The 15,804-nt window shown below is 33.3% G+C and overlaps 1 protein-coding gene across 2 annotated transcripts in view; it reads left to right on the top strand.

The window, feature by feature from the left end:
* Positions 1-15,804, top strand: part of LOC114330100 (uncharacterized) — a 314,241-nt gene that overhangs the window by 25,321 nt on the left and 273,116 nt on the right. The window contains exon 2 of one of the 2 annotated variants that reach the window (XM_028279416.1): positions 2,700-3,075. The exons of the other annotated variant lie outside the window; for it this stretch is intronic. Coding sequence (XP_028135217.1) covers positions 2,700-3,008 — 309 coding nt within the window. The 3' untranslated portion in view covers positions 3,009-3,075. Of the gene's footprint in view, positions 1-2,699; positions 3,076-15,804 lie in introns of those variants that run through there. 2 annotated transcript variants of the gene reach the window in all.

Genomic DNA, 15,804 nt, shown 5'->3' with positions numbered 1-15,804 from the left:
ACCGAAATTGAAGGTAATAGCTAATTTTTACCTTCAGTGACTGCACTATACAAAAGAAATTGCAATTTAATGACCTAATGGCGCGTATTTTGGGAGCTCATAAATTATTAAACGATATTTAGTCGCCAAATGATCAATTTAATGCATTTTAAGTACAACTTTCTTTCCAGCCTGGAAAATGGGGGGGTTTTCTTGCGAAGGGGTTGTAGCTCAATATTCCAAATGCGTATGATTTAAGAGTTCACTCTTAGAATATATAAGCTATTGGAATAATATCCGTGATACGATATATTTTAATTTTTTTCAGCATGTTTCTCTTAAGTAAAATCAATTAAAGGGTTGTTTGGGGGTGAAGGGGACGAGCTCAAAAATCGAAACTATATCATTATATCATTTCAAGAGCTTATAAATAGCTCATAATTCTGAGGCAAAATCGATTCAATATCCGTAGTTTTCAGTAGTGGGGGGGGGGCTGAGTCAGCCCCCCACTAAAATATTAAATATCTGCTCAGTGGAACGAACTCAAAATTTTTAATTTGCGGAATATGAAAGCTCATATAGTCCATGTGGTGAGACCGCTCCCGTCTGAAAAAAATTTCTGATTCGGTTTATTTGTGGATTCCTATTCAAAAATGTCCCCTTTAAACAAATCTGAAGGGTGCCGGGCGGAATTTTTGGGCAGAAATTGTTAAAACAATTTTTTAAACAAATACAAAATATCATGTTTTTTGCTCTGGAACATATGTTTTTAGATTTTTTGGGTTAATCTAAACAAGTAAGGTACCTTCTAATTTTTCTCAGAAATTGATAGTTTTGGAGTTATAGGCGAGGCTTAAAAACTCATATTTAAATTAGTATTTTTGAGGTTGCCAGACAGTAAGATTGAAAACTGAACATTCAGCTTAAAGATTCTGAAGAGTGATCGCGTCTAACTTTAATTCATACCGTGGTTTTTTAATTGTTACTTATGCGTGTTTATCCGATTTTTTGCCGGTGCGGCGCACTCCATTTCAAAAATCTTCTATTTTCATCCGAAAAATATTTTTTCTAGATTCTTTTGGACTATCTAAATAGAATAAGTTTCTTGATATTTCTCTCAAAAGTTAATAGTTTTTAAGTTATAAGCGATTTAAAATCCGAAAAATGACAAAAACCGCATTTTCGGATTTTAAATCGCTTATAACTTTAAAACTATTAACTTTTGAGAAAAATGTCAAGAAACTTATTTTATTTAGAATGTCCCAAAGAATCTAGAAAAAATTGAAACGGAGCGCGCCGCACCGGCAAAAAAATCGGATAAACACGCATATTTAACAATTACAAAACAACGGTATAAATTAATGTTAGACGCGACCACTCTTCAGAATCTGGAAGATGAATATTCAATATTCAATTTAAGTATCTGGCAACCTCAAAAATACTAATTTGAATATGAGTTTTTAAGCCTCGAAAATGCGTATTTTCGCATTTTTCAGATTTTCAATCGCCTATAACTCGAAAACTATCAATTTTTGAGAAAATTTACAAGATACCTTTCTTGTTCAGAATGACGGACAAAACTCAAAAATATATGTTCCGGATCAAAAAAACGTGATCTTTTCTATTTGTTTAAAAAAATTTTTTAAACAATTTCTGCCCAAAAATTCGGGCCGGCACCCTTCAGATTTGTTTAAAGGGGACATTTTTGAATAGGAATCCACAAAGAAACCGAATCAGAAATTTTTCCAGACGGAACCGGTCTCACCACATGGACTAATAAATAGCTCATAAATCAGGGCTATTTGTTTTTTAATTTTTGCAAGTGGGGGGGGGGCAGCTCAACATGGGTATATTTTTCAAGAATGTATCAAATGATACCAAACACGACCCCCCACGTTGAGGGGTTGGAGGGTAAATTTAAATTTTTAAATACGAACCCCACGATATTTCGCGAAATGAACGTCAGATCGAAAAACTGCAAAGTACACGTATTCAATATTTTTGAAAAATCTATCGAATGGCACCAAATACGGCCCACCCCACCTCCGTGGGGACGTGGGGTAGGGAGTTACTTTAAAGTCTTAAATAGGTGCCCCAATTTTTATTGCAGATTTGGATTCTTTACGTAAAAATAAGAAATTTTTATTCGAGACCTTTTTCGAATTATGGATAGATGGCGCAATAATAGGGAAAAACGATTGTTGGAAATGGAAAATTAAATTAAAAAATGGAAGTCCTCCACTTTATGAAAAACTTAACTTAACTTTTTTTGGTCATACTCTTCACAACCCAATAGTTCCCCATAGCGTTCAAGTAACTGCAAATTTAACACACTTTGGCCCCTACTATGTGGAATAACATTAGTTTCGTTAATTAACATTAACAAATATTTCGGCGTATGATTAATATGTTTTGGCAAGTAATGAAAACCGATTGACATCATTAATAAGAACAAAGAATAATAGATATTATTTGTCCAGTAAACAATAACAAATAAAGATATCTCAAATATCTCTGAAAGGTTTATATCTAGCTTCTCATTGTACAATAAACATGGCGATGATGAAAGTCATATTCTGATGTTTTGGTAGAGCTCTGACGTCAGAAATTTTTACTGACGTAAACGTGATTTTGTAGTAAAGCGACTGTACGTGCGTAAAATTCTAATTTATGCCTATATGACTTTATACATTCTATACTGTTTTGTTTTATTTTTCCAGATGGAAAAATATTTTCCGATGGATTTACAATATCATGTTACTAAACAATGTGAACAACAAATCTCTGTTAATCTTGATGGACAAAACTTAAATGAAAAAGGTTCTAATGATATCGAGTATTGGTTTTGGTCTTGCTTTCTGAAAAAGTTAGGATTCCTAACTGATGATAACAAATTTAATGAAGAGGGAGTACAGAAGAGAGTTGGAAATAATCAAAAAATAATTGAAGATATTCGTAACTGTTTTCCAATAGACGCAGTAACTAAAGAAGAAGTTGATAGTATAGCTAAATGTATTGCTCGAATTTAAACTATTTGAAGAGTTTCGTTGTAATATTTTAGATTTTTATCCAATAAAGGACTTAAATAGAACAAAATCAACATATTATATTCCCTTTATAAATTTTTTGAGCGAAAGACGTTTTCAACAAGAAATTAATTAAATTAAATAAATTGTTTTATTTCGTAGTATAGTAGTACGTTATAACTACATCAAAACCCAGACATCTAAAGTGAAAGTTATTCTTCATTACCAAATTGTTCTATACGGTCCACATATTATTCAGTAAAAAGTTTCACCATTTTGATCGTCAGGTTTGGTAGGGAGGTGGGGGCGATATCCTTAAATTAGAAGTTTTTTAAAGTTTTTCGTCAATATTTCTAAAACTATGCGGTTTAGCGTGAACGATGTTTTATACAAAAATATTCTACATTGAATTCTAAACAAAAAAGGTCCTATACCTAATCCTTTTAAAACGAACGGTTCCAAAGTTTGGGAGGTAGAATAGTATAATATAAGTATAATTAGTCCAGAAAAAGGCCAAACCCCGTCATCCATAATAAAAGTTTTCTTCCAACACGAAATTATTCTATATGGTCCGCATATTATTCAGAAAAAAGTTACACTATTTTGAGAGAGAGAGAGAGAGAGAGAGAGAGAGAGAGAGAGAGAGAGAGAAAAGCTCCAGTTTACACCCTCCATAACTCCGGAACTGTTGATTTTAGCACAATTATGTATAGAACTTTTTTTGTTTCAAATTTAATATAGAACATTCTTGTATAAAATATTCCTCATGCTGAACTGCTTAGGTGACAAAAAATCTAAAAACCTACTAATTTACCAACTTTTCCCCTCTCTACCCCCCCCCCACACCAGACGCTCAAAATGGTCTGTAACTTTTTACTGAACAATATATGTGGACCATATAGAACAATTTGGTGCCTTTTTTAGACCAACTATAATATACCACGTCCGTAACTTTGGCACCGATCATTTTAGATGGGTTATGCATAGGACCCTTTTTATTTCAAATTTAATGTAGAACATTTTTATGTATAAGGTTGTTCATGCTAAACCGCCTAGTTTTTGAAATATTGACGAAAAACGTAAAAAACTACAAATTTACCGATTTCTCCTCCATATCCCCCCCAAAACCCAACGCTCAAAATGGTGTAACTTTTTACTGAACAATATGTGGACCATATAGAACAATTTGGTGTTGAAAGATAATTTTCAGTTTGGATATCTGGGTTATGCCTTTTTTATTAACTATATCATACTATAGTCAGGACTGCAAAATGGAATTGGGTTTCATAAAATAAATTTTGCAACGTCTGACGTAACCGATATTAAAATAGCAAAATCAGATTATTACTTTTGCTATTCAAAGAAGATCGGACTATTAACTGATGAACACAAATTCGATAAAGATATACTGAATGAGTTAAGTGATCCGTTCAATCAAGATTTATTACCTAAAGATATCGGTGACCGATTTATGTAGTACCCATAAAAGAGTCACTAAGACTAAAACAACACAAATATACATTCAATAACACCCGTGGACAAAGATCTATGACAGATTATGTTGTAACCAACAGAGATATATCTCCATCAAAAATAATCGACGTAAGATGCCTCAACTCAGCAGATGTAGGTAGCGACCATAGCCTAGTGTTATGTAAAATAGGAATCATTATGAAATATTTCACACCTAAGAGGGCAGCACCAACACAAACAAAAATCAAAGTCGAAGGACTACATACGGAATCCACGGAATACTTATACAGGAAAAGAATATCAGAGAAGCTTGCTGAAAATGGAGTATTAGAAAACGATAACATCGACGAAAGCTGGCAAAAACTCAAAGGTAACGTAATCGACGTTGCAACAGAATCACTTGGAGAGAGAAAAGTAACGAATACTCACATATTAAAGGAGAAAACCTCGTGGTTTAGAGAGGAAGTTAAGATAAAATGCGAAAAAAAAGAAGAAAGCCGTTTTACAATACAGAACAAAACAAACACAACAGGCATACAACCACTACAAACGAATCAGAAACGAAACGAATACTTTAGTGAGGCAAATAAAAAGGGAGCACTGGCAGAATTTTTCAAAACAGATGGAACACGACTTCTACGGAACACAAAAAGAAGTATGGAGGGCAATCAGAGGGCATCAGAGGGCAAAGAAAGAGATGAACGAATCAATAAAAGAGAAACACATTCAGAAGGAAACATGGGCAGACTACTTCCGATCTCTATTTGCTAAAGGCGACGATAATGAACCACCAACACCTGAAGTTACGACAAACGAAGAAATAAACATCAAGAAGGGAGAGGTAAAGGAAGCATTAAGAAAATTTAAAAATAGAAAACCTCCTGGAGAGGACAGAATATCGAACGAACTCCTAGAGTAAGGAAGACAAGATCTAACTAAACAACTATTAAAACTAATACAAAAAATAATACAACAAAACAGAATACCACAAGAATGGAGATCAAGCATCCTAATACCTCTCTTCAAAAAATGAGACAAATCAGACTCGGAGAATTACAGAGGGATTAACTTATTAAACACAATATTAAAATTAACAACAAACGTGATAACAAACAAGTTGAATGGAATTATAACATTAGCACAACAACAACAACGTTTTAGGTCGGGAAGGTCATGCAGTGACGCTATATTTAAAATGAGGCAAGTTCAAGAGAAATCGTTGAAATACAACAAACCGGCATATTTATGTTTCGTGGACCTTAAGAAAGCAGGGGAAGACAGGGTCACATTAAAGGACGTTATCCACTTGTTATACTCGACAGAGGTACCTCTGGGAATAATTAAAACGATAGAAAACATCTACCAGAACAACACAATAAAAGTAAAAGTGGAAGATGAACTAACTGACCCAATTGAAGATGGCAATGGGATAAGACAGGGGGATTCCTTGAGTCCTTTATTATTCAACCTGATCATGGACGAAATAATAAAAGAAGTAAGAACTAAAAAAGGATACCAAATGGGAGAAAAACAACTTAAAATAATCTGCTATTCGGACGATGCAATACTAATCTCTCAAAGTGAAGATGATTTACAACATATGCTGAACCAATTCAACATAATCGCCAGAAAATTTAACATGTTAATTTCCTCAAAAAAGACAAAATGCATGGTTATAACCGCAGATCCAATAAGATGTAAATTTGCAGCTGGAAGGTCAGATAATAGAACAACTGTTGGAGTGTAAATACCTAGGTATTACACTCACTATCTAGTAGTTTAGCTTTAGAAGTGTACACACGTTAAATTGGTGCTCCCGTGCTTTTTAATTGATTTTCGCTGGAAATAAGGTATTTACTTATTTAAAGTTATATTTGAATTATTGCCATCAAAGACTATTAATCGACAATTTGGTGAAACAAGCAAATGCATTTTTTGCGTTGGTCGTGTAATTAAAACATAATCACCAAAAAAGAACTACTGTTTATATACAGAATCAGCTTGGATTTTTTCGCTGGTTTCAGTGGCGTGCTAGTGTATTATTCTTTTTTCTTTTATTGTTTTATTTTTATTACACCATGCCTTCAAAAATTTGTATGTGTTGTAATCAATCGTAAGGTACTAGTACACTTTACACAGGACCAATAATAATAATTTTTTTCAAGAATTTTTTTCTCAGAAACTTTATTACAAATGGACATAAAACTTTTTACATAATAATCTCTAACTCTTAGAGAGTCCAAAAAATATATCTTTTTTTATTTATGCACGTACACTAATATTGTAGAGTGGGCAAAATTCGAGGCCTCGAAAAATAATGGCGGAGAGTTAATCTCAGGATTGGGATATCCGAAACAAAAAAATCGTACTGCATTTGAAAAAGGAAAATTTCTTACGTAACAATTTACCACAATTTAACCAAAAAATAAAAGATAAATATTTTTAACCATGAAAAACTGAAGAAAAACGATCGATTTTTTCACAAAATTTTTTCAAATTTCCGTAAAATCTTTCTTTTGCGAAATTTTTCACTAACGGTAGTAAATTGTCACGTAAGAAACCTTCCTTTTTCAAATGCTGTACGATTTTTTTGTTTCAGAGGTCCCAATCCTGAGATTAACTGTCCGCCATCGTAGCTACTTTTTATCGAGGCCTCAACTTTGGCGCCCTCTACAATATTAGTGTAAGTACACAAATAAAAAAAGATATATTTTTTGTATTACTTAAGAAATTTTTTTTATGTTCATGTGAAAGTTTTATGTTCATTTTTAGTAAAGGTTCTGAGAAAAAAATCTTGAAAATATGCTTATTTTTGGTCTTCTAAAGTGTACTAGTACCAACCAACTTAATGATTCAATGTTCGGTCTGCAATAGACATTATCGACATGCTTGTGTTAACATAACATCTGAGGAACTCCGTGTCCTGAGTGATCCTGATAAAGGATATAATTGGTCTTGTTCAAGTTGTAGAGTAATTGGCAGTCAAATAAGCGATTTGAAAAAATTAATTATATTACTTCAAAATGATATCCAAGAGTTGAAAGCTGAAAATGTGAAAATACAACCTAGTGCACAGCATGTGGATTTAGAAGAAGTCATCAAGGAACTTAACGACAGAAATAGACGCAAGCAAAATTTGGTCATCTTTGGAGTTCCAGATCATAGTCAACAGGGTGAAGTCGCTGATTATAAGCTGGAGGTTAATAAAATTATTAAACTCTTAGATCCGCAATTTGATATTTCAAATCTAAGGCTATTTAAGGTTGGTCGATTTTCTGATGGAAGAAGTCGACCGATCAAAGTAGTTTTACGCGATGAAAATCAAGTATTAAAATTAATTCGCAATGCAAAAGTTCTTAGGAGTGGAAATTATAAAAATGTTTCTGTTGCGAGTGATCGCACTCCGCGTCAAATTACACATTATAAGAAATTAAAAGAGGAACTTATTGTAAAAAATTCGGACGGCCAACAAAACTTCCGAATAAAGTATATTAATGGTGTGCCAAGAATAGTCCAAAATTTAAACTGAACAATCCCAACAGCTTTTCAACTTGTAAAGAAGATTTATTATGCTACTATCAAAATGTGCGTGGATTGAACAGTAAATTGAAGACTAAAAAATACACTTGAACGAGTACTTGATTTGATAGCATCCAATATAAAATGTACTGTGTCCCACGATGATTTGCCTCTTGTAGCTGAGGACGATCATCATCCGGCTCTACTAATAAATTTTAACAACATATTTTCTAAAGAAGTAACGTTTATTCCAAATTCACTTGATAAAGCTTATAATTTTAGGAATGCAAATTTTGTTAACTTATATTCAAGTATCCTACAGAGTGATTGGAGTTTTATCGAATACTGCGACGAAGTAGATATTGCTGTACAAACTTTTTATGATAAAATTTATGAAATTTTTGATAAGCATACAAAAATCATGCTCATAAATATTCACCTTGGTTTGATTCCGCGATTATAAAAAACATAAAACTAAAAGTTAAATTCCGACGCAAATATAAAAAATCTAAAATTTATTCCGATTTTATTGAGTTTAAAAATTACGACGACTAATAAAATAGCAGGTCAAGGTGGCATATGACAATTACTTGGAGAATATTCAAACAAATATTTCTCAAGACAAAACTAAGTTCTGGTCTTACATTCACTCTAGAAATAAGTCATCACGAATTCCTGGCAACATGAGTTTTGAGGGAAGTGATTACAAAGATCCGCAAGCCATAGTGAATGCTTTTGCGGAATTTTTCAGTAGTGTTTATTTAGTTTCTGATGATGAATGTTGTTGCAATTATCCAATAAACCCATATATGACATCAATTAATTTTCAATCGGTTACAGAGGATGAAATAAATGTTGCTGCTATCAGAAAGTTAAAAGATAAGATGACATCAGGCCCTGACAAGATTCCCTCGTTTCTTATTAAAGATTGCGCTGGTGCGTTTGTCATACCTTTAACCAAGATTATAAACTTATCCATACAACAAATGAAGCATCCAGAACTATGGAAGGAAGCAAGGGTGTGTCCGATATTTAAGGCTGGGGTGAATTCAGAAATAGGAAACTATAGAGCTGTCTCTATTTTATCTAATTTTTCAAAGGTTTTCGAAATCGTATTATATAATAGGATCTTATCTTCTGTTCAACTTTATATTTCATCTCATCAGCATGGTTTTGTTAATAAAAGATCAACTGTAACCAACTTGATATATTTTACCCAATATCTTTCTGAAGTTATTGACGATATGGTCAAGTTGATGTTATATATACCGATTGTTCGAAGGCTTTTGACAGAATCGATCATCAAGTATTACTTAGCAAGCTTTCAACATTTGGTTTCACTGACAGTGCTCTTTTATTGTTAAAATCGTATCTTCAGGGAAGGAAGCAGTTTGTAGCATATAATAGTTATGTCTCAGAAAAATATCTTTCTGCGTCTGGTGTGCCTCAAGGTTCCAATCTCGGTCCATTGCTCTTTTTACTATTTATTAATGACCTTCTTGAAAATATTTCATGCGAAAGAATGGGCTTTGCTGATGATTTGAAAATATTTTCTACTATCAGTGTTTGGGAAAGTATGCCATGTATTTAATATTTTACTTTAGTGTTTTATATTTGCTCTATGACTAGTTAAAATATTTTACTTTATTAGTTTTTTATAGTTAAGCATGTGACTACTTAATCATGTAATAGCAAATATCCTCTTAGTTTTCTTATAATAAATATATACATATTTTAACTCCATATTACATAATAGACTTTATAGTTAAATACTTCTTTTCTACCCCACTGGCTGTTCATAAATATTTTCTTGTTGAAAGAGAAAACGCACTCACTTTGACAAAAGTTTGCTTGGCACATGTATCAAGCTAGAAAGTGTTTCAAAGAACCACATGTGTCGACATTTTATCACTTCAAGTTATCTTCGATTTTAATTAATTAATATTTTTATTTCATCTTTCGTCTTACTTCATTAACATCTTAATATCAATTAAACGGTCCTTCGAAAAATCAATTCATATTTCAATTACATCTAATTAATTTACAATAATTAAGTGTGTTCATACTGTTTAACAATTTTATTTGCTTACATTACATAATATAATTATTTGATTATATAAACATTTTGATTTTTAATACAACATTGGTTATTATTTATTGTGCTATATGATTTTAAGTGATTATCTTTTATGTAATCTGGTATTATACGCATACTTTATTTTACACGTTCTACTTCTTAAATTATTTGGATTCTATCTGTACCTGTTTCGTTATCATTACTGTACTTATCTATTTGTTGCTATTTCTGCTATCTTGTATTATTGGTATAATATTATTATATTAGTTCTATTGGCAATAATAGTATTACTCATTTGCGATTATTTGTGTCTCACATCAAATAGTACAATTTGTCTTATTCAATTCTAGAGCATTTATTCATTTTTCGTTAGTTTGCGTTGTTTAATTTTGACTGCGTTGCCGCTTTTACATACATTCTTACTTCTTACCTCGCAATGTTGAGCAAAATAAACACCTCCAATTCTTCGCTCCAAGCAGCACACCCTAGATTTAAACAGACACTCACATTCAAGCAGCAAGTCAATACTTTTGAATTATTATTCGTAGACGGGCAGATAAATTCGAAACCATTTTTATTGAAATTTTCACACATCGCACCGCTTCATCTCAATTTAATTCGTTCAGTTTTGTTCTACTCATTCTATTCGTACTCAATCCTTTTTCACATTACTTCTACTTTCTACGTTCTTCGTAATCTCGTTAACTCTAGTCTTTGGTGCCACATATCACCCTAGGGTTACTATTCAAGGTGTTAAATAATGTTTCTTTTGTTTAGGTTTTCACACTTTTATATACAGTTTCGTCTTTTGTTTGACTAAAAGGCCTTAGGATCATTTCGCGTCGGTTAAACAACATAATTTCTATGGAGACTGCTTGATTTCACCTTACTCATTCATCCATGCATTCATTCATTTCACTGTAAGGAATGGAAAGCATCGTCTCACACTTCTCTTCGTTTTAACCAACCTGCAAATGAATTTTGCCTCTTAGTTAACCGCTTCTTCAAACATTATATCAAGTGAGAACCACAACTTTGTATTAGATATATCTCAAACCGCTCAGTTCAGTTAGCTCACACTTTTCTAGTAAACACTTCTTCTTCATACAACCACGTCCTATAGGCAATCTTATAGGTGCTGAATTGGTCCTTCTTCTGTTACATTCTGATCGAGTTCTTTGCGAACCAAATCAACTTGTGGCCTTAGAAACGATTTTCGGTAATGTTCTATAGGAGCGAGTCTCTACGGCTCTTTTAATTTCTTTTTACTTCACATTTACACTTGCTTTTTGCACTTTGCTTGTACAAAGGTTTCAGAAAGTCGAAAACATATCTAAATCTGCAGTTTTTGTCCCAGCACAATCAAGTTTATGAGGATATTTTCTAAGCTATTTATTTACTTTACCAGAGACAACACGAAGGTTTTATGGTACTCTATAATTTCGACAAGATAATTCTCTTTAGTTTTTTTTTCGATACATACTCACTTACTTTCCGGCATATAGTCGTTTTGTATGCTAGGAAACCGTTTCAGGAAATCTCATAGAGAAATATGTCGGGTCTAAGAATCATTTGAGTTCTTCCCTGCATATGACACCGTTTCCTGAATTCGATTTTAAGTTGTCCACTTACTTAGTTACTTAATTACTTATTTACTCAGCTCCTTGCGCCACTTTTCATACAACAAATTATTAAATTCATTACTTACATCCAAAATTCGTTCTCTCCTCGACGTTCATCTACGTAATATGACGTTCGAGGTGTGTTTCTACATACCACTTTTATACTAGTCCTCAAACGGCATTTCCTCTATTACTTAATTTTCGATATTTTCATTACTTCTTCATCTCCAACATAAATCAAAGGTATCGATAAATTAACGTTAACAAGCAATTTTGGAACTATTCGAGAGTTCTCTTGCAGATCGAATCCGTGTAAACCGCTCCAAGAATATTCTTCACGTGTCTGCATCAAGTCACGTCTTCATATTTTCTTACTTTACAAAACTCCAAGAGTTTGCGTTTACTACAGGATCACATTCTCCTACGGCGTCACTAACACTATCGCTACTTTCGACATTCATGACGGTTTGTTAGGAAGTGATTCTCTTTCATCTACTCGCTCTCTACAGTTGGAGCTTATTCAGCTTTTAAAGCTCGATGATTCGCAGCAAGTAACCATCTAAATCTACCCCGGAGTACTCAGCGACTTTGGTTCAGATAATTTGACACTTTTCTCTTTTCGTTTGCCAAGGAGGAATTCGTCCATTATCAAGGTACTTTCCTGGAATGGAGCCGTACGACTGACGTCTTTTCTTTTTTTATCCTCTTGGTTTATTGCTCAGTGTCTTTTACTGGCCAAATGTCTGCTACAACAATATTATTTATATTAACATATCAGATTGTACTTGTATGTGTCAAATTTCTAGTGTCTTATTTTACATGATCATCAATAGCAGATTTGGAGCTCTTGGCACTCATAATGTCCATGTCACATTTTGTCAACGAGTTTTTCGTCCAATCTTCACGTTTGGTCTAATTTCACAATTGTGTATTTAGCTTAATTCTTTTCTTGCCAATCATAAGCCACATACAAGGACTGATCTCATGTTTTTCTCAGCATTAAATGCCATCTCATCAAAACCTCGCAGCTTGTGTTAGTCGTGGTTGGCCACCGGCACAACTGTTACAGGTTTTCCCTACAACTGGCAGTTTTCTACCGTGGTCCACGTCGAAATATCACTTTATTATTAATTATCGGATATCGTCGAACACTTTTCTCTAGTACATACGACCCCTCGTAGAGATTTCGACGCGGTTCTTCTTCTTTCTTTTGCATCCCACGGTTATCTGTCAATCAATAGGAATTTATATAGGAAAAAGGTCTTATTTTGACAATCGATTGGACCAGATATCTTTTTCGGTTAACGTTGTCCGACGCGCTTGTTCATCCATGTATGGCAACCTCAGACGTTCGGTGGTCAAGGTATGCTCACGGAGTCATATTTCGTTTTCAGTGCATTTCTGTACTATACTACTTCTTTTACTACTTTTACTATTCTAACTCTTTTACTATTTTTACTGTTCTATATATTTTATTATTCTATCTCTTTTGCTATTTTATATTCTATCTCTTCATGTTCACCTTTATAGTTATACTTCCAATCGTTCTTAAAAACATTCGTTTTTGGAGGGGGAGAATGTTTGGCAAAGTATGCCATGTATTTAATATTTTACTTTAGTCTTTTATATTTGCTCTATGACTAGTTAAAATATTTTACTTTATTAGTTTTTTATAGTTAAGCATATGACTACTTAATTATGTAATAGCAAATATCCTCTTAGTTTTCTTATAATAAATACATACATAGTTTAACTCCATATTACATAATAGATTTTATAGTTAAATCCTTCTTTTCTACCCCACTGGCTGTTCATAAATATTTTCTTGTTGAAAGAGAAAACGCACTCACTTTGACAAAAGTTGGCTTGGCACATGTATCAAGCTAGAAAGTGTTTCAAGAAACCACATGTCACATTTGCCTAGCTTACCACCCGGGTCGCCGTCCCCGTCACGGAGATGCTGTCCACTCCTGGAAATACCGGCCAATTACACTCATTTTAAAGGTAGGTGCGATATTTTCTCTAACATTTATAGAATTTATGAACATAGCCAGATACATTTCTTCACACAACATACATACGAGCACACATCTCTCATATTAAGTGCATTATTTCATATCCTATGATTACCTTAACATACTACAGTTCACTGCGTTGCTATCACTACTTAACTAATTAAACCCAGCGACCTTATTCATCAATTATAAGCTCATTAGACGCTTCAATCAGGGAGCTGGATGATTGTAACCAACTTCAGCAGAATATTGAAATATTGGAAAATTGGGGCAACAGCAAAAAATTACAACTTAACACAAAAAATGTAAAGTAGTCACTTTTTCCAGGAAATCAAGTTAATTTATATTTAACTATAGTTGTCACGATAGAATATTAGAAAGACAGAACACGGTTAAGGATTTGGGTGTAATTTTTGACACAAAACTCACTTTTGTGGAATATATGTGTGTTTCTTATGTAAGTTTCTGAAGCGTTGAAGGCTTATGGGTTTTTCATTCGCAATTGTAAGTAATTTAATAATATAAAGTCACGAAAATTGCTATATTATACTTATGTGCGCTCTAAACTTGAATATGCCAGTATTATATGGAGTCCTTTCTATGATTGTCATAATATTGCAATTGAAAGCGTTCAGAGAAAATTTCTAAAATTTTTAATGTTTAAAGTAAATGGTCTATATCCGACTAGAGGTGTAGATAATAATTACTTGTGTGATTGTTTCAGTATGTGTAGTTTAGAATTAAGAATAAAAGTTGCATCTTTAATTTTTTTGTACAAACTTGTTAATAATGCAATTGATTGTATTTCAATATTAGAAAACATTAATTTTGATATTCCAAGGTCTAATTTAAGAACAAATGTATTATTTAGGTATACAAGAGCTCGTACAAATATTCTAGGGGCTCCTAATAATGTAATGTGTAGAAATTTTAATGTTATTGTTAAGTATTGTGACATTTTTTCATGTTCTCAAAGGAACTTTATAAAAGTAGGTTTTGAGTGTCTGAAATAAGCACTAATTTTTTTTATTAATTTATTTTCTTTTTTTGTTTGACTAATTTATATTAATTTTTGTCTAACATGTATTATTAATGTTATTTTTTTTGTACTAATCTACTACTGCTTAAATCTTTATTATTTATAGGAGTTGAGAAATTATGTAATATTTTTATCATTGTCCTGTAAATGGGAAACTGTTGGGCAATAAAGCTATTATTATTATCCAGATTTAGCCATACGGCTCACACTCCCTCTAAGGGGAAAATTGACTCATCCCAAATACCTACGGTATCAAAAGGTTTGAGCTCTGGTGGGACTCTTTCCGTGTTATCGAGCCCTAGGTGACTTGGTATGCTGGAGTTTCTCCCAGAAATTTTCGTACGCATCTGGCCGTCGTCGCGACTAATACAGCTTTCTGCATGGTCTTATAAAGGTGTTCATTTAGACCCAGCTTTTTTATGCTTTCGAGGAGGGTCTTCGGAATGACTCCAGTAGTAGACATAATAATCGGTATCGTCTGGGTACTTTGCATTCTCCATTGCCTTCGTATTTGAATTTCCAGATCTCTGTACTTGGCGATCTTTTCGGTAAATTTACTACGTAGATTATTGTTGTTAGGTATCGCCACATCAATTAGTGTTGTTTGTCTTGTTAATTTATTAACTACTACGAGATATGGTCTATTATGTTCTACTGTTTGGTCTGTGAGCACAGTGCGTTCCCAGTAGAGCTTGTAGTTGCCATCCTCAAGCATACTCTTGGAGACGTATTGATAATACGGGAGATGGTCCGTTTGGAGAAGTCCCAGCTTGATAGCTATCTCTTGATGAAGGATTTTTCCCACAGCGTCATGCCGTTCTTTATATTCAGTTGCAGCAAATGCCTGGCAGCCCCCTGTAAGATGTTGGATGGTTTCTTTGGCTTGACATCCATATCGGCATCTGTCGTTTTGAACCTGAGGGTCTTTGATGATATATTTCAGGTAATTTCTGGTTGGTATAACCTGATCCTGAATGGCCAGTAATGAACACTCCGTTTCAGGGAACATCTTTCTTGATGTCAACCAATAGTTCGACGCTGCGTTGTCGAAATA

This window comes from Diabrotica virgifera, chromosome 7, assembly GCF_917563875.1.
Source record: "Diabrotica virgifera virgifera chromosome 7, PGI_DIABVI_V3a".
In the NCBI taxonomy this organism is placed as follows: Eukaryota; Metazoa; Arthropoda; class Insecta; order Coleoptera; family Chrysomelidae; genus Diabrotica; species Diabrotica virgifera.
The sequence above is the reverse complement of the archived record's forward strand: the minus strand, read 5'-3'. Positions and strand labels throughout refer to the sequence as shown.